The sequence below is a fragment of the Mesoplodon mirus genome (assembly GCF_964341445.2).
Source record: "Mesoplodon mirus genome assembly, chromosome: 18".
Lineage (NCBI taxonomy): Eukaryota > Metazoa > Chordata > Mammalia > Artiodactyla > Ziphiidae > Mesoplodon > Mesoplodon mirus.
This window is the reverse complement of record NC_138994.1, coordinates 61,206,866-61,229,097: the sequence shown is the minus strand read 5'-3', so window position 1 is coordinate 61,229,097 and position 22,232 is coordinate 61,206,866. Positions and strand designations below refer to the sequence as shown.

At 51.8% G+C, this 22,232-nt stretch overlaps 1 protein-coding gene and 1 pseudogene across 4 annotated transcripts in view; one reads left to right on the top strand and one right to left on the bottom strand.

The window, feature by feature from the left end:
* The window catches only part of TBX4 (T-box transcription factor 4), a 31,116-nt gene extending 21,375 nt beyond the window's left edge, over nucleotides 1–9,741 (bottom strand). Inside the window, exons 1-3 of one of the 3 annotated variants that reach the window (XM_082604648.1) lie at nucleotides 9,609–9,741; nucleotides 4,771–4,968; nucleotides 3,930–4,024 (exon numbers count right to left, since the gene is read on the bottom strand). In XM_082604648.1, the coding sequence (XP_082460774.1) occupies nucleotides 3,930–4,024; nucleotides 4,771–4,965 (290 nt within the window). In that variant the 5' untranslated portion in view covers nucleotides 4,966–4,968; nucleotides 9,609–9,741. Of the gene's footprint in view, nucleotides 1–3,929; nucleotides 4,025–4,770; nucleotides 4,969–5,176; nucleotides 5,274–8,838; nucleotides 8,976–9,608 lie in introns of those variants that run through there. The other 2 variants (XM_082604647.1, XM_082604649.1) reach the window with 2 other exon arrangements.
* A 7,265-nt stretch (nucleotides 9,742–17,006) lies between these two features.
* On the top strand, nucleotides 17,007–19,200 carry LOC309793453 (high mobility group protein B1-like; annotated as a pseudogene). Its single transcript has 3 exons — nucleotides 17,007–17,010; nucleotides 17,920–18,247; nucleotides 18,475–19,200. The product of its transcript is annotated as a high mobility group protein B1-like (transcript).
* Nucleotides 19,201–22,232: the final 3,032 nt, after the last annotated feature.

The window sequence follows — 22,232 nt, the reverse complement described above, 5'->3', positions numbered from 1 at the left end:
GTCTTGGGGTCTTAAAGAAGAATTCTGGGTGTGTTGGAAAGAGGCCAGGGCCTAGCAACTAAGGCTAAGTTTGGGGGTGGGAGGTAGGGGTGCCGTCTATACTGAGACCAAAGCTTTTGTGGGCAAGTGGTTTCTGAGAGCAATGACAGAGCTATGTAATTTATTTCCACTTTACACACACACAGAGTTTTCCACTTCACTCAAAGCATTTTTAAGAAATATTTTCCCTGAGGTGGGGGGCAGGAGAGAGGGTGTGTGGAATGGATGCTGTTTTGGAAGGCCGATCGCTTCTCTCAGATTTTTTTGAAGACACTTCCTTCTGATAGACTTTTGCTTTCAGAAAATACTTTAGAAAGAGATCAAAGCACTCTCTCCCCAACCCACTTTCCCAGTGTCTTCAACCCTTACTTCTCTTATCACCCACGCCACTGGGCTCTGACGCTCTGTATACAGAGCAAGGGCAACTGGCTTTGAAGCCCCGGATTAAGCCAGGCCAAATCCTTGCCTCAGAATAACAAACAATACAGGTTCAACAGGAGTTCTCATCAGTAGTTCATTTTTCAAACACAAATTCACTGTCACTAACACAAGCAACATGGAACTCAACAGGCTATGAAGGCTGATAGTGGAGATTTATCTGGTGGCAAAACCATGACCTAGGAATAGAGCAGTCAGACGGTTAGGAAATTTTCATATTGGGGAGGTTTATATTTAAATTTTGTAGAGCTCACTTTTATCTGTGTTTGGGAGAAAATGCAGTTTCTCACATGTATCAAGCTTGGCAGGGATGTGAGGAAGCAGAGAGGGCTCTGTTCTCTGCAGTTAAGGGCATAAACTCTCTGGGTGCAGGGGCCTGAGAGAGACAGAGACTGGCTAGGGGAGGCTGTGGCCCCATTATATACCTGACATCGGGGGACCCCGAGCATTCAGAAATTGATGGCTTGAACTGTGGCTGGCATGTTATTCACCAGCTCAAGTTGTTTGAGAATTCAAAATCACTATCCAATGAAGGGGACCCTTTTTTCCTTTGGCCTTCAGCTCTTCAAGGTCTTAAGGCAGCGGCTTGTGACTAAGGACTCATACTGGCTTGAGAACATTCGGGCTCCTTTGCTCCAGCCCCCGCCCCCCCCCACCCCCGTGCCTCCACGGGCCAACCAGAGAGCAATCATGCCCCTAACCAGCCAGGGTCTCTAGGGCAGAGTAACAACTCCACCTTGAGCAGGCCCCCATAAACAAGCAATCAAGGGAATTTCTCAAAGTTAGGGGTTTGTTCTGGGGGGAGGGGCATCATTGCTTGGCTTGTGTAGACCTGGCAGCTGCCTAACTCTGTTTCTATGGGCAAGAGCCAAATGCCTTCCCTTCTCAGGGGTTGGGTTTATGTTCTCTTGGTTCTCCTCCAGCTCAAGCGGTCTAGGAATCTATGATTCAAGGTTCAGGAGAAATGTCCAGGCCGTCTGCTGAGAAACAGAAGTGTCCCAGGAAGTTGATGGTAGAGACACAAAGAAGAGGACAGGGAGAGGCATTGGACAGGATGCTGAAGGGCCACAAGCCCGAGCAAAGCACAGTGCATTCCAAGGCTGCCGTGGGAAGGAGGCTGCGGGGAGAGGGGGACACGGGGTCAGAGGGGTGAAAGTGGTCCCTGAAGTCAGTGGGCAGCTATGCAGGAGGGAAAAGGGTCTGTGAGAACCGTGCAGGCAGGGGATAAGGCTAGTGACTTTCCTAAGGACTAGACCTGGTGCAAGGATAACTTTCTGCCAGGGAAAGACTGCGATGAATCCCTCATTGGCCAACATCGTCATGGTCATTTAAAAATTATTATCATCGTTCCCTGAGGCCTGTCTCTAAGCCTCCAGGGATGTGCCTCTTCTGTCACTAGGATCAGGCACAAATATCTGCCTGAAGCCCGTCACCTCTGGAAATGTGTGTGTGTGCACGCGCGCATGTGTGCGCTCGCCGTATGTGTGTTGGGGAAGGGAGGGAGGAGGACCCATGCAGGTGCAGGAAACCCGACTGAGGAGAATCACAAATGCCTTGTTTAAAATGGCAGAGGCCACGCATGCCCAAAGAACAGGCTGGCCCTTCATTTTCAAGAGACAAGGTTATTTCTGCTGCCCCAAAATGGAAGTTCTGGATCCTTCTCTTCTCTTCTTCTCTACATCCCAGCAGTAACAAGACATAAATCCCCTCTTCCCACCTACAATCCACTCAACAATTTACCAAGCACTGCTCCTAAGGTCCCTGGTTTGAGTCTCACAGTAACTGAAAAAGGAAGGACGGCAGGTAGGTCTACAGTCACCACCCCGCTTCACCTGACACCTCTGAGCCACAGGAAGCTTGGGGACTAGCCCAAGTGCACACAACTAGGAAGAGGCAGGCCTTGTGACACCTGGTCCCCACTGTCCTCCACGACTGTTCCTCCACCAGGTTCCCCAGCGCAGCCTCCTTCCCCATCCCCAAAATGCAGCAAACTCAAGTCCTGACACTTCCTAGTTCCTTCTCCGATAGAGGCCCTGGGTGGCCCTGCCACCTTCCTGACTTAGGCAAGAGGGCAGCCGAGTGCCCAGACCCCCTCCCCCAACAAAACAAAGGAAAATTTGCAAGGCCTGTCAGTCAGCAGACTGGAAGGACCCAGCACCCCTACTCTGCATACAGCAAACTGCCAGCTTTTTGTTTCCTCTGACCCATTATTCCCTAAGCAGTTCAGCAGAGCTCTCTAAGAAGTAGAAGAAAAACGCTGAGTAAATGCCAGACATTTCTCTAATTATGATGAACAGTATTCGCTAGCATTTATTGTGTGCTTACATGTGCCAGGAGCTGTGCTAAGGGCTTTACATGCAACTGTATAAGGAAAAACCTATTATTTTACAGATGGAGATGAGGAAAGGGCATAGACTCTAAGGTACCTGGCCTGAGGGTTCCACAGATGGACGTAGGTGAGCGGAACGGGTAGCAACCCCCCCCCCGAGGTCTGACTCCCCATCCTCGGCCCTTGAAGCTTCACCATCTTATTCCTCAGAAAACCCAACCATGGGTCCACTGTCAGATAAAGGGACATTTTCACAGCTCAACGGTACCCCGGGGACCAAACTCCAGTGTGAGTTTGTGGAGGAGGCAGAGTGGGGGGAGGACGTTTCTGAACCTGAACCTGAACCTTCCAGCTTCTCCCTCTGCAGCCATCTCCCTTCGCCTGGTAACCGCTCTCCTTGCGATTCCAGCCCCACCCGGGGCGCACGGCCCCAGCGAGTCTCTCCATCACGCCCTGCTCTGCGTGTTCCTCCTCCTTCCCTCTCCTCCCGGCTCTCTCCCACAGACACCAGCACATTTTAAAGATGGTTCCACTTTATAAATCATCCCTCTCTGGCAGCCACCCGAGGGCTACTCCCCAAACAACACACACACAGGGCCCAACGGTGCCTTCGCCTTGGCCGAGGAGGGTGCTGGCAACTGGCGGAGCGGCGCCCCTGGGATGAGAGACTTGGGGTTCGAGCTGCCCCGGGAAAAGTAATGGAAATAGGAAAACATGGTCCCATTCCCCTTTCCTCAATCTGTTGAGGGGCATCTCCGGGTCCCCAGTCAATACAATCCTGAGAAATCCAGAAGCTCCCCAAAAGGAGGAGGACAAAGCAGCCCCCCGGGGGCCAAAAGTGCTGGAGCAGGAACCTCCAGCAACCAGACCCTGTTTGCGTTTCATTTGCATATCACTGCCCCTCCCCTCCCTCCATCCTGCGCCTCTCCCTTACGGTGTAGCCCCCTGCGGGCTTCCGAGGCCAGTTCCGACGCTGTGGCCGGGCTTGGAGCTAAGGCCAGAATGGCAAAGGGGACTCCCGTCGCCCCCTGGGCTGAAGACCAAGAGCACTGCTAAGGGAGCCTCTGGGGCTCCCCACTGCCCCCATCCGTCATCCCCCCGCCGAAGTAAAACCAGCGCTGACCTGCCCGCCTTGGTGATGATCATCTCGGTGCCCGCCTCGTGAAACTTCTTCCAGAGCTCCTTCTCATGCAGGCCCACCTTGATGTTCTCGATAGTCTAGGGATGGGAGAGAGGGGACTTGTGTCGCCCTGCCCACGGCTCCATGCGGAGCCATCAGAAAGGGGAACACAGACCCAAGGGACCATGCAGGACACTGCCAGCCCCAGGCGCCCACGCCTCGAGATGTCGTTTCAAAAAATTATTCTGTACCATTGGTGAATTTTTAAAAATTTAATCAGTGGCTGAAACTCCCTTCTTCGGAGCTGCACCTACAGACGGTCCCGCAGAGGACACACTCTTACACAAACATAAACACTCCACGTGGCCCGACATAGCCACAGGCTTGCGGGCAGACACACCAACACAGGATGGGCACACACACCCTCGGCCAGAGGCGCGCACCCGCAGACACCTCCTGCAGACCCGCACAGGCAGAGGGCGTGCACATGGTCACGGTGGTGTCCCCTCGGCCTCGGAGCTCGGCGGCGGCTCCCGCAAGCACCCGGCCAGGGGCTACTCACCCCGCCTGGTCCCAGGCTTTTGTCTCCGCCCTCTCAGGGTCGTCGGAGCTGGACTGTTTTCCTGGGTTCGCTCCGCCGCGGACTCCCCTCCCCGGCCTGTCCCAGAGCAGCCTCAAGGGCTCGAGGTGGAGGACGGACGAGGGGCAGAAGGCGAGCCCTGCCCAGGGGAGCGCGAACGGGCGGACAGTCCTGCCCGCAGTGGGGCGGTTGACAGACACAGGCGGCCCTGCAGACAAACCGACGCCCGACCTCCACCCGACGGCCTGCCCGGCCCGGCCCTACCTGCTCGGCGGCGGCAGCGGTGGCGACGTCGGCGCCGGGGCCCGGGGGGCTGCCGAGCGCGGCTCCGCTGAGGCCCGGCGCGGCCAGCGCGGGCTCGGGGGCGTTGGCGGTGTTGGCGGCGCTGGCCTCGCCGAGCACCGAGCCCGGGGCCCGGAAGGCCTCCTCGCTCTCCGACAGGCCCTTATCCTGCAGCATCTCCTGTGGGCACAGCACACGCGAGTCACATGCCCATGTTCACACGCGCCTGAGACCCGGCAGCCCTGGAGCCGGGCCGCGGGTGGCGGTGGGGGGTGCTTCGGGCACTGCTGGGAGGCCGCCCTGGCGCACGTGGACCCCGCCCCCTCCTGAGCCGGAGGAGGGAGAAGAGCGCGGGCAGGACCCTCGCCTCCTCCCTCCGGGTCTGGACCTGGGAGGGTTTGTGTGCGGTTCCAGGTCCGCCTGCCCTGGGTGTGGGGCTGTGTGAGGAGCAGGTCTGGGGGAAGGACCGCCCTCTCGGCACTGCCCCAGCTGCACCCCCAGTGCCTCCTCCTGCTGGGCTCCACTGGACCCTGGAGCCTGAAGCCTGGGTCGTCTTCGTCTGTTCCTAATAACTGGGGTCCAGGCTCACTCTTGGCCCAGGACACCTTCTGGGTAGGGAGGAGACAAGAGTCAGCCCAGGAGGGCAGGGCCTGGGCTCCCGGGGCTCCACAGTGGCAGAGAGGGCCTTCGGCTGAGCGGCCTCTCAGGCCCCTGCTCACTCATCTGCCCAAACCCACTCCCTCAGACAGCAGTCAGGTAGAGGCTTCCTGAACCAAAGGTTTTCCTTCCTGCACGCTCCCACTCCCTCAGATACCTGTGTGGCACCCACGCAGGCACCCATGTCCTCACACCCAGACACAGCACCCTCTCATAGCCTACAAGTCACCCAAGTAGCCACATTTTCCTAGGGCCACTCCGATTCAGGCCCCGAACTCAGCCAGGGGCCACCCCAGCCTTGCCCTCACATGCACACTGGCTGGCTCACTCACTCACATTTTAGATTTTAGCTCCAAAGGGCTCTGCTTTGAGGCAAAGGACTCAGACCCTTCCCAGCTAAGGACCAGGCCAGTTGAGTCCAGTTCACAGGCACAGCCTAGTCCTGCCCCAGGGCACAGCTACCCTTCCCCAAGCGACTAGGACTATTCACCCGCCTGCTCATGTGCCTGCTTCCTTCTGGAAGCTGGTCCTGGGATATCAGGATGAGAGTCCAGCCTGCAAGGACCTGCCTGTCCGGCCTCATCGTGGGTGCAACCCTGCATTATCCCTGCTTCTCCTTTCCACCTCCTAGCTCTCCTCCCTCCATTTGGATCTGGGCAAGTTCTGGGGAGGCTTTTTCTAAATGTCTGGCTGCCTTTCTCGCAGCTGAATGTTCCCTCTTTCTCCCCCTACCTTCTTTCTCTCCTCTCCTGGCTCTCCCTGGGCATTCCAAGGCCCAGGCCCCCCATCCACTGGCCTCCCATCCCAGGCCTAGACATGGGCTCCCAGGGCCTCACAAAATAAACAAGCCAAGTGCAACCGAGGAGATAAAAAGGGGCCGGGGCCAGTTGGGGCTGGGAAAAGCCCATAAAGATAAGGCTGACAGCCGGGTCGGTCCCCCAGCCACAGGCACTGAGGAGGAAGACCCGCCGGGCACGGCCAACGCCAGCACCGGCCTTGGGCCACATGCGGGTTCCGGGCCGAGCCTGGAAACCCAGGAGACCCCAGGCAAGGGGACACTGCGCAACGGGGGTAGTTGCGCGTTCTGGCCCAACGCGCTGGTTCCGACTATATCTGGGGTCAACCGGGATGGGCACCCGCGATCCGCTGGTCCAGATGCTGCGGCCCGCGGGACCAGGAGGGGCCGCCTGGCCCGATGCTGTCTTGGCCACTAGGTCCTCTGCGGGCACTTGTCACACCCGGAGTTGTGCAGCGGCTCCCCGCGACTTGCGCCGCGCGCTCTCCGTTCTGCCCGGTGCCGAGCACATCCGCGGCCAGCGTCCACTGACGCCAGTCCCGCCGCTCCCACGCGGGACAAGGGCTGCGTTGGGCTTTCATTTCCCAACTCGAGGTTCGCCTCTTCCTTTTCTCTCCGCCACGCAGCCACATCCCGACATCGCGAAGATTCGCCTTCGCTGGAGCTCCCCGCTCGTTTCTTTTTCTTCCTGCCCGGCACGGCCATCCCCGCGGTCCGGTCCCCTTGGACCCCGAGCCCCGGCGCGCTGGGACGCCAGTAGAGTGGGTCCCGCACCAGCCGGGGTGCGCGGCCCGCGCTCGCCCTTCTCCCGGAGCCCTCGGCGGACGCGGCCGGCCGGCTCCGCGCCCTGTGCGCTCGGGTCCGTCACTTTCAGTTGCCTCGTTTTTTTTTTTAAGAAGAACAGCATTTTTCTTTTCATTTCTAGATTACTGGTGATACTTTTCTCGCACTGGGGGAACTGTTAGTTTTTTATACTATTTTAATTATCTCTATTATCAGAGTAGTATTCTGGTCAATTCAATAACATTAAGACTATCCTATCACACAAGCTATTAGTACATGTTATTTTTAATACTGTGTGGTTAAAGTACTGGTTTGATTTGTTAATTCATCATTATCAAATACGTTGTTATTGCTTTCCTGTCACTGCGCCATCATTCTAGGGCCTCCTGGCACATGAGTAATACTATTACTAATACCTAGGCAATTATTAAATATAGTCTTCCAATAGGTCATGTCAATCTCTCATTATTTTTATTTTTACTCTGTATCCCTGAAATGTTTCTGTGCTGCCTCCTCAGTCTCTGTTTGTACTTTGTCACAGTTTCAATAATTTATTTACCATAACTTGTAGTATTATTGTTCTCAATATTCACATTCATTTCCTTCACATCCTTATAATACTTCTCGTTATTTTACCATTATTTGTTTTGTTAGGATTGTTCATAATACTCCAGGTATTCTTCATCACATCGTTACAATTTCTTGTTACTCTGCCATTATTTGTAATGTTATGGATCTTAATTCGCTATTTTTCAATGCATCATTACTTCTTGTTACTTTGTCATAATTTGTAATATTGTTGTAGCTCTTAATACTCCGTTTTTTCATCACATTGGTACACTACTTATTACTCTACCATTATTTATAATGTTGTTGGGACTATTAAAACCTTGGTCATAAATTGTCATATGACTCCAGTAATTCTTGTTGCTGCCTTTATTTATATTACTATTGCTCTTAAGATTTTGCTTAACATTTATTTTAATAATTCACTATAGTATCAATAATAAATTATATGATAGTATTCTGTCAATACTACTATTAGTATTTCCCTTATTAGTATTTTCATTGTTCACCTTTTTCCTACAGTTTTATCATTTTTACGCTATTACTATTTCTTATTCTATTGATTTTAATACAATAGTTCTTATCACATTGTTCCATCACTTTGTCTATGATTCTCTCAAATGTGTGATTACAATTTTCACTTGGTTTTGAGAGTGACTACTATTTTATTGTTGTTTTAAAGTCTGAGTACTGTATTAGTTATGCCGCTTAGCCTTGCTTTTTGGGTAATTGCTCATATTTTGATAATTCTTGATCATGGATCATTATTTATATAGTATGTATGCTCCTTGCTTCAATTTTGACGACCCTGTTGCATCAAAGGCACTGAAGTCCAGTGTTCTGATCACGAACATTTCCACATCGATATTCGCCAAGTACCTGGGCCCTCCTCCTTGGCCTTTCTTATTCTTCAGACACCAATTTCAAGGCCACCGCTCCACTTGTCTCGTCCTAACCTTGTTCCTTTGGCGCTGGCGCTGTCGTTTCTATGCTCTTGGGCCCTTATACCCAATTCGTCCGGTTACTAGGAGGAGAGAAGGGCTCGAGCTCCGACCGCTGGGAGTGGGGCCGAGGCGGCAGCCGGATTAGAAACTCTTCTCGCCGCCCTCTTGCCGCCTTGACTGTCCCCGAGGTTCTTACCCAGGTCCTGTTACTCTCCCCCTTTCCGGCTCATCCTCCCTGGTTTCGGGGTGGCCCCTCTCCCGCACTCCCGACTCACCCCCACCCACGCCGGGACCCTCACTCACCCTAACTGCGCTGCCGCATGCGTTGGCGCCTGCGGCCCGAGGTCCGCTGCAGGATCGGGTCCGAGGAGCCCGGGTCAGCCGGGACTCCGACTCGGGGCAGCTGGGTCAGGGTCCCGCTGCCCGCCGCGCCCTCGTGGCCGGACACATCCCGGTTCTGGAGCGGGCCCTTGATCTCCGAGGCTGCACTTTGGGGCCTCAGCTCCCTCCTCCTCCCTCCCTCCCTCCGTGGCCGCACCCCCCTCCCCGCGCTGACGTCGCTGCTGTCAATCAGTCCGTGCCCGCCGCCCCCCGGGGAGGGGGATCGAGGGTCCCCTGGCTCCACGGTCCAGGGACCCCGAGCTCGGAGTGGGCTGCCCGCTCCACCAGCGCGCGGCCCGGTGCCCTCTCCGCGGCCCTCGGGCCCCGCCGGCCGGCCCGGGGTGGGAGCCCGCATGGTTTAGATTAGAGGGTGGGGAAGAGAGGGCGAGCGGCCTGGCGGCGCCGCGCGGCTCCCACCCGAGGCTCGACAACCGGAACGGCCGGCCAGGGGCGGCGGCGCGGCCCGCACCCTGGGGCGCCGCACGCCGGGCCGGCGGGGCCGGGGCCCACTTCCAGACGGCCGCCCTCCGCCGAGCCGCAGGCCGCGGGGACCGCCTGCCCGCACGCACCGCGGTCCGAGCCCGCTCCCGGCCGTGCCCGCTTTATTCGTGAGCCCGCTCGGCGGCCACAGCGCACACGCGCCCCACCGCCCCGCACGGCGGCTCCCGACCTTGCCCGCCTCACATTCTCACACCTCCGCGCGCCGGCCCGCGCTCGCTCCTGCTGTCGGGTTCCGGGCCCTGTCGCGACAGCCGGGCCGGGCCTCGTCTGGGACCGACCCCGCTGCTCACCGGCCCGCGCTCGTCCGGGCCCAGCGGGCGCTGGAGTCGGCCGCGGGGGTCACGGATGAGGGCAGGCCCTGCGTGCGCTAGGGCGGGGAGGAGGCCGGCGGTCCGGCCTGGAGCGGCGGCGGCGGCGGCGGCGGCGGCGGCGGCAGCAGCAGCGGCGGCAGCGGGGAGGTGCGGCGCCGGCCTGAATCCGAGCCCAGGCCCAGGCTCCGAGGTGCCAAGGCTTGGCAGAGCCTCTTGGGGAAACTGCGGACCAGGGCCAGGACTCTGCCAGCAGCTCCCCGAGATCCCGGAGGGCTGAAGAGGAAGCCCAGTGCCTGCTCCAGTCTAGGAAGCCCAGGCGGCTTCGCACTGAGCCAGCCAGCCAAGGTGCCTCAGAAAGTGAGTGCCCCTCACACACCTAGACCTCCCGGTCCGGCCTCTGATTCCCTCTGTCTCACTTATCTCTATTTCTCTGTGTCTGACTGTACCTCCCCAAAGGCTCCTGCAGCTGCACAGGCACACAGACCCATGTGGACCTCAGCCCATGCCCAAGCCTCAGAGCCTGTAACATGCCCAGAACACTGGGGCCAGGATAGGTCTGCCTGCCCACCCATCTGCAGAGGCCCCAGAGTCCTCTGTCAATAGGATTCCCAGATTAGCCCCTCACTTCTCAGCATGGGCTGCATCCCTCCCTCCATGGTGTCCCAACCTCTCCGATCAGCCTCTGTTCCTTTCCAGATTCTGACCTCAAAATCAGATTGACGGGAACAGGACAGGGAAAATCCTGGAAGGCTCTGTCCCGTTTATAATGCTAGGAAATGGAAAGCCAGAATCAGCGCTTTCCCCAGAACCCTGCACACAAGGGGGGAAGCACAACACCACCTCTGAAAAGCCAGCTGCTGCTGTCAGGAGCCTGTAACCCAGCTCCACAAGGGCCCACTGCTCAAGAATCTTCATCTCCCCCAGCAGTACCAGATCCCACGGCCTCATCTTCCCTTCATGACTTGTCTCATGGAGTCCCAAACCAGGAAGGGGGAGTACGGTCTAAGAGGGGTGGAGAAGCTGAATCCTCCCCCAGTCCTGCCTCCTCCTGGTGTTTCAGGAGACACCTGGGGAGTCATGTTTCCTGTGTTAGGGAGAACTGGATGACATGCCCACTTCTGCACCCAAGCCCCCTCCCATGCCCTCTCCAACAGCCTGGAGGGAAATCCCTTGCAAGTAAATAGTGTACAGACCAACCAACTACTGTGTGGAATGGTGAACAGGGAGGGCAGTGAATTACCAGTTACCATGGGAAAACTAGAGTTAGGCCAGGCTCTGGAAAGAGTTTGATGACAGCCATTGGAGGAAGTTCATAATAAGACCATCTAAGGTAGCTCTTTAAAAAAACTAGAGTGGAAACCTCCTATGAGTGCAAGGCTTTCTGGAGACTCATGCGAGATAATCCAAATCAAAACTGACAGTTCATGATGATGTGGAGAAATACGATATTGAAGAGACAGGCAAGGTTTGGGTGATGAAAAGGAAGGGGTTGGGGGGCTTCCCTGGTGGCGCAGTGGTTGAGAATCCGCCTGCCAGTGCAGGGGACACAGGTTCGATCCCTGGTCCAGGAAGATCCCCCATGCCGCAAAGCAACTAAGCCCATGTGCCACAACTACTGAGCCTGTGCTCTAGAGCCCGTGAGCCACAACTACTGAGCCTGCATGCCGCAACTACTGAAGCCCGCGCAGCTAAAGGCTGCGCTCCACAACGAGAGAAGTCACCGCGATGAGAAGCCCGCGCACTGCAGCAGAGAGTAGCCCCTGCTCACTGCAACTAGAGAAAGCCCGCGCGCAGCAACGAAGACCCAACACAGCCAAAAATAAGTAAATAAAATTAATAAATAAATAAGAAAAGGAAGGGGCAATCCAGCTAGCAATTGAGCGAGAAAAGAGGGGAGGTTATGTACACAAATTCTCCATTAGTAGAATGGAATACATTATTTTGTTGATTCTAAGACACACATTTTTCACATTTTGACATCTCGGAAGTTAGGATGCATCTTAACATCAATGGTGTGTCATAGTTTAAGTAGCAGGGTTTTTTTTCTTAGTGGTACATAAAATAATAGAATAGCTTACAATTGGTGAAGTGTAGTATTTGCTGATAAATGGCCTGTGGCGAAAGGAAAAAGACCAATTTTTCCCCCAAGACTTATGTGAGGAGTTCAAAGTACAAAAACTCTCCTCAAGTAGCTAAGTAAATAGTTGACCATAACCAAGCATCTATCACACCAACTTGGGTTGCTTAGGGGAAAGGTCTCAGATTTGGTGTCAAGACTGGCCTTGGTTTTGAAATCTGGTTCTGAAATCTTAGCAGCTGTATGACCTTGAGCAAGTCCCTTCACACCTACATAAAATGGGGATAATCGCACGAACCTACTAGCTATTTGTGAGATTTGGCTAAGTCAATACATGTAAATGCCTGGCATGTGGTAGGTAGATAATAAAGGTTAGTTCCCAAGTATTTATTTATTTATTTATTTTTGCGGTACGCGGGCCTCTCACTGCCGTGGCCTCTCCCGTTGCGGAGCACAGGCTCCGGACGCACAGGCCCAGCGGCCATGGCTCACGGGCCCAGCCGCTCCGCGGCATATGGGATCTTCCCGGACCGGGGCACGGACCCGTGTTCCCTGCATCAGCAGACGGACTCTCAACCACTGCGCCACCAGGGAAGCCCCCAAGTATTTTAAAAATTAATTTTACCCCACCTCTTTCCCAAAAAGGCTTGAGGTGGTTTATAACCAAAATAAGCTAATAAAAATACAAGTAGAAAGACAAAGTAGGGTCAAGGAAAAAGGAGAAAGAATATATGCTATCGCTAAGTGTTGACAAAGTTGCTATAATTGAGAGAGAAATCTGACTTACTAGCAACAGGGCAAAATGGTAGTTCTCCATTTCAGAAATGTGGAAACACTATTTCCTTGGTGAAGGATGGGGGAAAAAACTTTACTCTGGCCCTAAATTTTAAAGTAGCTTCTCATGTAAATGTTTATTCTTATATCTTTACAGTGTTTTATCATTTACAAAGTTCATAGCTACTATCTCATTTGATGCAGTATTAACTCCGTTTTATGGATTCATTCACCCAAAGAAATATGTATCAAGTACTTACTATGTGCCAGACACATAAACAAGAGGAACCATTCTATTAGTTAGCTAACCATTCTATTAGTTAGCCAGCTGATTAGCTAACCAGTTACTAACTGCAAATTCACTAACAAATGACCTACAAATGTACTAATTAATCACCTATATAATCAGTTCCAAAGGGAACAGGGGCTACAGGATAAGCTAGAGAATCCCAGTCAGTACAATAGGGTGGCTTGTCCAGAGCCTAGGGTGGGTTTGGTTGAAGATAATTACTTCAGTTGGCGCCATACTGTAGTGAAAAGCAATTACAATTTTTTTTTAAATCCTAGGTTTTTGGAGAATTTAATAAATACCAATGTCAAGCCCCAGCCCTGACCAACAGAGTCAGAATCTCTGAGAACAGAGCCGAGGTTGAGAACCACTGTTCTGTGCCAATCATGGAAATCCTGTTCCATGCTCTCATAGACTCCCTTCCTTGTAGCTAGGAGTGGTCATGTGACCCAATGTTGGCCAATGAGGCCTAAGCAAAAGACTGGAGAGGAGAAAGGATGTGGAGAATTTTTTGCTCTCTTGAAAAAGGGGAAGACATAAGTCTCCTTTTCCCCTGTGGATGAGATCCTTCGAGTTCTCACTCTCTAGAGACCTTGAGGCAAGAAAGATGAAGGCCAGGGGCTTCCCTGGTGGTGCAGTGGTTGAGAATCTGCCTGCTAATGCAGGGGACACGGGTTCGAGCCCTGGTCTGGGAAGATCCCACATGCCGCGGAGCAACTGGGTCCGTGAGCCACAACTACTGAGCCTGCGCGTCTGGAGCCTGTGCTCCGCAACAAGAGAGGCCGCGATAGTGAGAGGCCCGCGCACCGCGATGAAGAGTGGCCCCCGCTTGCCACAACTAGAGAAAGCCCTCGCACAGAAACGAAGACCCAACGCAGGAAAAATAAATTAATAAACTCGTACCCCCAACATCTTCTTAAAAAAAAAAGAAAGAAAGATGAAGGCCAATATGCTAAGGATATCAGAGCAAAAAGAAAGAGTCTGGGTTCCTGATGGCATCACTGAGCAGGTAAACCTGCTCTTGTAATGTGAGAAAAAATAAACCCTATTTCTTTACATCATTGTTAGTTTGAGTCTCTGTTACTTACAGTCTCACTCCTGAGGCATATGCAAAGGTCCCAGCTCAGTGCTGAGTGAGTCCTTGGGCATTTCATAATGAAAGATACATATCTTCGTGTCCATATGTGCTCTTATGCACGTGCACATACATACCTTCTCATTCCAATCCAGGGAACAAAATCACTCCACACTCCCTTCCCAGCCCTGTTATTCTATGTGTGCTGTAATCTAAGGCCAAGTCCCCCTAAGAGGAAAGACGGGGGAGGCAGCAGGGAATTCACCTGTCCCCTGTGGCTTCATTGTTACCCAGTAACCCCCAATCTTGGTTCCAGATTCCCCAGCCCACATCCCATTGAGATTATCAAACTCAGGACAGCTGGAGTTGGGGCAGGAGCTTGAGCTCACCCTGGAAATTGGAGGGTTGAATAAGGAGAATGGGTAGTGGGTGGCGGCTACCTGCTGCAGGTGCGTCCCCTCTTACCACAGGTGCGGCTCTGCACACCTGACCTCTCACCCTGGCCTCCCAGGCCTTCTCCCACAAAGAGAATTAGGAAACTTCCAGTTAGAAGGAACTGAGGACTGGGCTGGCCTGATCCTGGACCTGGGTGAGGTAAGCTGGTCTGAGCCCCGCCTCAGGACTGAGGACAGGGGCAGTGATTCACCAATAACACAGGTGGATCCCTACTATAACTCTCACTTGAGGAACTACAGAGATAAGGAATGAATAATCACATCTGGGTTTTGCACAGTCACAGGTAGCAATATAGACCTTCTGTTCCAGAGTCCTTATCAGTAGGTGGATTCACTGTAGACGATCACACTTTCTTCCCCATTACACTATATGCTCCTGAATTGCCACTTCCTTCCATTTCCTCCAGTAAGACTTCTCTGAAATACACATTTATTTTACAATCTGTCTGAGGAAGGTATATCCGCTAGGGTTGTGTTAGGTTAAAAACAAAATCCTGGGTTTCCCTGGTGGCGCAGTGGTTGAGAATCTGCCTGCTAATGCAGGGAACACGGGTTCGAGCCCTGGTCTGGGAGGATCCCACATGCCGCGGAGCAACTAGACCCGTGAGCCACAACTACTGAGCCTGCACGTCTGGCGCCTGTGCTCCGCAACAAGAGAGGCCGCGATAGTGAGAGGCCCGCGCACAGCGATGAAGAGTGGCCCCTGCTTGCCACAACTAGAGAAAGCCCTCGCACAGAAACAAAGACCCAACACAGCAAAAATAAATAAATTAATAAACTCCTACCCCCAACATCTTCTTAAAAAAAAAAAAACAAAACAAAGCAAAAAACCAAAATCCTAAGTCAGAGAAATTATTTAATGTTTCAATTCCCCCTGCCCCTTATTTCCTCCTCTTTCTCCCTTCCATTCTTCCTAAGCATAGATTATCCAAAACTGGTTTTTAATTTGGGCCCTCAAGGATTTCTCTGAACCAGGGGCTGAAACAACTTAGAATTCAAGAATGAAAATATGTGGGCTATTAGAAAGCCCTTGGAATTTGAAGTTTAAAAACGTGAATTCTGGTCCTCAACAGGCTGTTTATAGAGGGACCTAGAGCAAAATCTGCTTTAAGCCTGTTTCCTCACCTGTAAAACGAATTTAATAATAACAGCCACCTTACAGGGTAGAAGAAAGCATGAAGTGATATCACATAGATACAAGTGCTTCCTGGCTTCCACCCCTCTTGCTGCAGTTGGTCCATTTTCTGCTTCTAAGCAATCAGAGGCATGCCGCCGCTGTTAACTGGTCAGACCTCCATCCTAACAGTTTCCATTCCCTCACCCAAAGCTGGGCGGATGGAGCTGCCCAAGGAGCCCTGTGCTCAGGGGCCATGCCAACACTGGCACTGAACAGGGCACAGACCCCAGCCTGTGCGTTCCTGGGAGGTAGTGCCCCAAACCGCGGCTCTTCTAGAATTCAACAAGACCTAGAAGGGGAAGGCTGGAAGAAGTCCAGAGGCCCGACCCCCACGTCCCTGCATTTTCTGAAGTTTCTCCTTTGAACACGTTCCTTTATTTATTGGGACTCATTTAACCTCAGCCATATCATTTATTTGGTAACTGTCACTCAGCCTGCCCTGGCACTAACCTCATAATCCTATTGATTTCCTCCAAGCTAGTTGGGGGCCTTCTCGACTTCTCCTCGGGCCAGCTGGGGCTGATTCCCAGTTCCGGTCATTACCAAGAAAGAGGCCCCAGACGGGTAAGGGCCTGCCTGGAGGACCATCTGGGGGTTCCTTGTTCCTACCTTGGCCCTTTGAGCCTGCGAGAGACAAGATTGATGAAGCCTTGGTTGCTTAAGCGTGAGGTAAGGCAGCTGAGCGCTCGCCTACACCACAAGGAGGTCCCTGACTGGCTACTGAGGCCGTCTTTCAGCTCAAAAGACCTGCGCTTCACCAATCGCAGTTTCGCTTGGCCAGGAACCCCGCCTCTGTCCGCCATCTTGGATTCTGGAGGGCCCAATCACTGCAGGGGAAGCGGAGAGGGTGGGGCCGAATCTGCAGCTCGCACCCAAGTGGCCGCGGGCTTGCGCCTTCTCGCCACTTGCGGCCCGAGTCTGGCCCCTGTCGAGCTGCAGCTGCAGCTCCCAGGCACCACCCCTGCCCGTCACCAGGAGATTAGTGTCCGTCTGTCGTTTGGGACAGCCTCGGTGGGGGTTGTCCCAGACCAGGGCCTCCCCTTCGCCACTCCCCAGGACCACTCTCTCAAGAGTCCAGCTTGGGCAGAAGGGATTGTGTTGGGGGGTCCAACAGCCTGGGGTGCTGTCCCTCCCAGAGCTGAGTGGGGTGACGGGAGTCCCCTTCCCCACCAGGCCTGAGCCACATGTGCTGGGAAGTTCATTTCCCCTTGTTTTGCAGAACGGGCTCAGGGATTGACCCCAGGAGTGACCCCAGTGTCAGGAGGTATTAATGATCTCCATACGGGCAATAAACAGGCAGACCGGCTGGCTTGGTGTGGAGGTGCCCTGGAATGGGGCCGCCTTATTAGCCTCACATTCGCTGGAGGGTAGAGGCTTAATTAGCGAGGGCTCCCTCACCTGTCTCCCCTCCCCCAGACATCCTTGAGCTCCATGGGTGCCTGGTTGGAGACACTGGAGACTTCTGGCTGGTTCCTTTGCTCCTTGTAGGCCTCCTCAAGAGGCAGCCTCTTCAGGTGTCTGCTCAGGCATTTGTCCACTTCTAACAGGACTTCCAGCTTGCTCCTGATAAAGTCTCTCTTGTTTTTAAAAGCCTCCAAAGGCCAAATCCATGCATTCTGAGTCACCTCACTTTTTTGTCTACAAGAACCCAGGAACAAGAAGACCTTCCTCTTCTATAACTTAAATCTCTCCAAGCCCTGTTTTCCCAAAGAGCAAAGGGAATAAGCAGGTGGTTACCTGCCTTTGGGGTGGGTGGGCAGTCTTTAGCCACTGCCTAGACTATGAAAAACACAATCTGATTTATCACATCTCCCTCCAAATTCATTTCCATCAGGCTGGTTACTTGTTCTAGGTGTGTGACTTAACCTCCCAGTCTTGTGGGAGAGACAGCCTTGTAAACAAATGCAGTAGTAAAACAGGCCCAGGGCTATAATCTATTTCCATATTGAGTGTGATGAGACTACAAAAGAGGGAATAACCAATTCATCCTACCTCGTTCCACAGGGTTCCGTGAGGAGATGACGTCTGAGTCCATCTTTGAAAGATGAATATGTATGGGATCCTGAGAGATAGAGGATGTGAAAAGGGACTCCCAGGAGAGGGAAGCACAAGTACGAAGGCACAAAGGGCATATTTGAGGAGCAGCGGGGCTGCAGTGGTGGAAATGAAGCTTTGTAGAAAGGTAAAGTTTGGAAAGGGTCCTGTAAACCCTGTGAATAACTTTCTCTAGACAGCCATTGCAGGACACTGAGCTCCTCAGAGACAGCACCAGGGCAAGTGAGAGCCAGACAGGTACTAGGTAACTCTGAGCCTCGCTGAGGAAAAACAATTAAACGTGGGCAAGGAGAGCCTAAGAAACTGAGAGGCAAATTGTCGTCATATGCACCCTTTGTGCAAACTTGCTGGGAGGAGCACAAGAAGAAGCACCCAAATGCTTCAGTCAGCTTCTTGGAGTTTTCTATAGACCATGCGTATAAGGACAAAGAAAAGTCTGAAGACATGGCAAAGGCGGACAAGGCCCATTGTAAAAGAGATGTGAAAACCTGTATCTCTTATAAAGGGGAAACAAAAAAGAAGTTCAAGGATCCCAATGTACCCAAGAGGCTTCCTTTGGCCTTTTTCTTATTTTGTTCTGAGTTTCACTCAAAAATTCAAAGGAGAGGGCTTCCCTGGTGGCGCAGTGGTTGAGAGTCCGCCTGCCGATGCAGGGGACACGGGTTTGTGCCCCGGTCCGGGAAGATCCCACATGCCGCAGAGCAGCTGGGCCCGTGAGCCATGGCCGCTGAGCCTGCGCGTCCGGAGCCTGTGCTCCGCAACGGGAGAGGCCACAACAGTGAGAGGCCCGCGTACAGCAAAAAAAAAAAAAAAAAAAAAAAAAAAAAAAAATCAAAGGAGAACATCTGGGTCTATCCATTGGTGATGTTGCAAAGAACCTGGGAGAGATGTGGAATAACACTGCAGCAGATGACAAGCAAGCAGCCTTATAAAAGAAGGCTGAAGGGAAAATATAGAAAGGATATTGCTGTCTACTGAGCTAAAGGAAAGCTGAGGTAGCAAAAAAGAGAGTCATCAAGGCTGAAAAAAGCAAGAAAAAGAAGGAAGATGAGGAAGATGAAAAGGGGGAGGAGGAGAAAGAGGAAGAAGATGATCATGAATAAGTTGGTTCTATCTAAGTTATTTTTTTCTTGTCTTGTCTATAAAGCATTTAACCCCCCTGTACTGTGTACTTTTTAAGAAAAAATTGAAATGTAAGGCTGTGTACGATTTGTTTTAAAACCATACAGTGTCTTTTTCTGTATAGTTACACTGCTGAATGTGTCTCTAGCTAACCCTGTCCTGGTGGTATTTTCAATGGCTGCTAACCTTGCCTGATACAGTGTGGGGATATAAATTGGCATGGAAATTTTTTTTTTTTTTTTTTTTGCTGTACGCGGGCCTCTCACTGTTGTGGCCTCTCCCGTTGCAGAGCACAGGCTCCAGACGCGCAGGCTCAGCGGCCATGGCTCACGGGCCCAGCTGCTCTGCGGCATGTGGGATCCTCCCAGACCGGGGCACGAACCCGCGTCCCCTGCATCGGCAGGTGGACTCCCAACCACTGCGCCACCAGGGAAGCCCTGTATATTATTTATACCAGTCTGTTGTATTGTATGTACCAGATATCTGTGTTGCAAGTAGCTTCTTTCAAACTGGGGCTTGTTTTTTCTCTCTATGAATGGATCTTTTGATGATCACATGTTCTAAATTTTAACATAAATTACTACAGCAGATATTTTTCTCTCAAAAAAAAAAATTAGTTATATCTCTGCAGGGATCCATGGCAAGGTGTGACCAGTAGTTGTCTCAGGGAGGGTAGGGTTGTGGGTGTTCTGTTCTGTTCTTCTGTGGCTTATGTTTTCCTTTGGCTCGTCTGTAGATTTTTCTATAATGGGTATGTATTGCTGTTTTCATAAGAAAAATAGAAATAAGAACAATAATGATAAACAATAGCTAACCTTAAACCCTTACCATATGCCAGTGTATTAAATGCTTGATATGAATTCCCTTAATGGGTGCAACAACATAATGTAGACACTATTATCCACTTTCTAAAATAAACTTTTTATTTCAGAATAGATTTATAGAAAAGTTGCAAAGATGTGCATAAACTCCCCAGAGAGCTCACACCCAGTCTCCCCTACTGTTAACATCTTACATCACATGAATATCGTGTACTTGTCACAACTAATGAACGAATATTGATCAATAATATTAACTAAATAAAGTCCATCCATACTTTGTTCAGATTTCCTTAGTTTTTACCTAATGTCCTTTTTCTGCTCCAGAATCCCATCCAGGATATCACATTACATTTAGTCATCATCTCTCCTTAGACTCCTCTTGGCTGTGACGGTTTCTCCAACTTTCCTTGTTTTTGAAGACCTTGACGGCTTTAAGGAGTGCTGGTCAGGTATTTGTAGACTGTCCCTTGATCAGGGTTTGTCTCATGTGTTTCTCAGGATTGAAAGAATCTCAGGATTCCTTCCTTTGGGGGAGGAAAGCCGCAGCTGTGAAGCGCCCTTCTCATCACATCCTATCAAAGGGACGTGTTATCAAGATGACTTATCACTAATGATATTGACCTCGATCACTTAGCCGAGGTAGTGTTTGCCAGGTTTCGACTAGACTAAACGTTCTCCACCCTCTTTTCACACTGCAGTTGTCAGGAAGAAGTCACTGAGCGCGGCCCTCACTTCAGGAATGGGGAGTTCTGCTCTCCTCCTGGAGGGAGGGGTATTTATGTAAATTATTTGACATTCTTCACAGTAGATTTATCTATTCTCCTCAAATCTATTTATTTTTTCAATCATTTATTTATATCAGTATAACCTCATGGATATTCATTTTGTACTTTGGGTTATAATCCAATACTGTGCTATTTATTTTGTCACATTGTTGCAGTTTGGGCCATTGGGAGCTCTTTCAGCTGGCTCCTGTGTCCCTTTGATATCCTATCATTAACATCCACCTTTCACAGATGAAACAAATAAAATTGAGAGAAGATTAATTACAGCGTTAAAAGTCACACCAAGTATGACCATTAGACACCATTGTCTCCTCTAAACACACACACACACACACAGACACACACACACACACGTTTTAAGAAATTTTGGAGTTTGGATCAATTTTGCCCTGCTTGCAAAACTTTTCTAATTTCTCTTAATCCATAATCTTTGCTATGGTTTCCTTATCATGCCTCTGTGTGTGTGTGTGTGTGTGTGTGTGTGTGTGTGAACATCTAGTTTGTTCCCACAGATCCTTGTGGTTATATATTAATTCTGTTTCAATAAATAAATACTTTATTGTTGGGCATTTCAGTTATTCCAAATTTTTGCTACTATATACAACACAGAGAAGAAATGCTTAGCTATAAAAAATTAGAAATTAAAAAGTAGATTTAAAACGCCTTGAAAAGATGGGCAGAAATGCTTAAAGACATCTAAATGTTGCAACACCACTTTGCAAGCAACTGAAAATTCAAAGACTTTCAAAACACTGGCTTTGGATATGTGTTCGTCGTTTCCAAGGCCATCCTGCTGATCGGCCTGTTTTGGGCCAACTAGAAGGAGCCCATCTACCAGCCCCTCTTTCCCGTATAACCTCCTACAGCACATGTGGCCTGGACGCACTTCCAGACTCCTGTACGGTTCCTGCCTCCTTGGTCTGAGAGCTGCAGGGAAGGGTGTCCTCGGAGGAAGGCGCCACTGGCCGCCCAGCACCGTGTTGCCGGCCTCTCCCTCTCCTTCCTCCCGGATGCCCTGTGATCGCAGCCAGGTGGGTGGTTTCCACCCTCATAGGTTACACCCTCCATCCTCTCTGCCTAGAGTTACCCTCCCCGCACCTGCCGCCACCTCAGTTCACCCCTATGTCTGCACACACCCTCCCATAACAGCCCTGTGAAGGAGACAAGCCCAGGAACCTGTGCCCAGAGGAGGGCCTGAGGAGACCGAGGCACAGAGGTTAAGTGAGCAAGTCAGAAGCAGAGTCAGGCAGAACTAGAACCCAAGAGTCTCCCTCAAAAATCCAGGGCTCCTTTCTACTCCCTTGCTGCAGGGGGTCTCTGCTCTGGAAACTCTTCTGTGTGACCCGAGACCTTGCCTGTCTCTCCCTGTGCTTGGCGTGGTGTCTGGGCACCTCTTCAAGGGCAGTTGTCTCCTTGCTTCTGCCAACAGAAGAGGATGCAATGGAGAGCTGGGGGGTCCCCAGCCTCTCCCCTCTGACAACAACATCAAGGCCAGGACCAAAGTAGGTAGGAGGAAATACAAGTGCCAGGGCTGACACCCTGGGGTGCACCCAGGTGCAGCCCCGGAGAACCTAGACCAGGGTTTCTCAGCCTTGGCACTATTGACATTTGGGGCCAAATAATTCTTTGTTTCAGGGGCTTCCCTGTGATTGTGGGACATTCAGCAGCATCCTGGCCTCTACCCACTAGGTGCCTGTCACATCCCTACTCCAGGTTATGAAGACCCAAAATGTCTCCAAACATTGCCAGATGTTCCTTGGGGGGGGGGGTCAAAAATCACCCCCATTTAGAAACACTGGCCTAAACAGACAACCACTGGGTTTTCAGGACGGTGTCTGCCTTGATTGCATTTTTTCCAAAAGTATAATTTATTC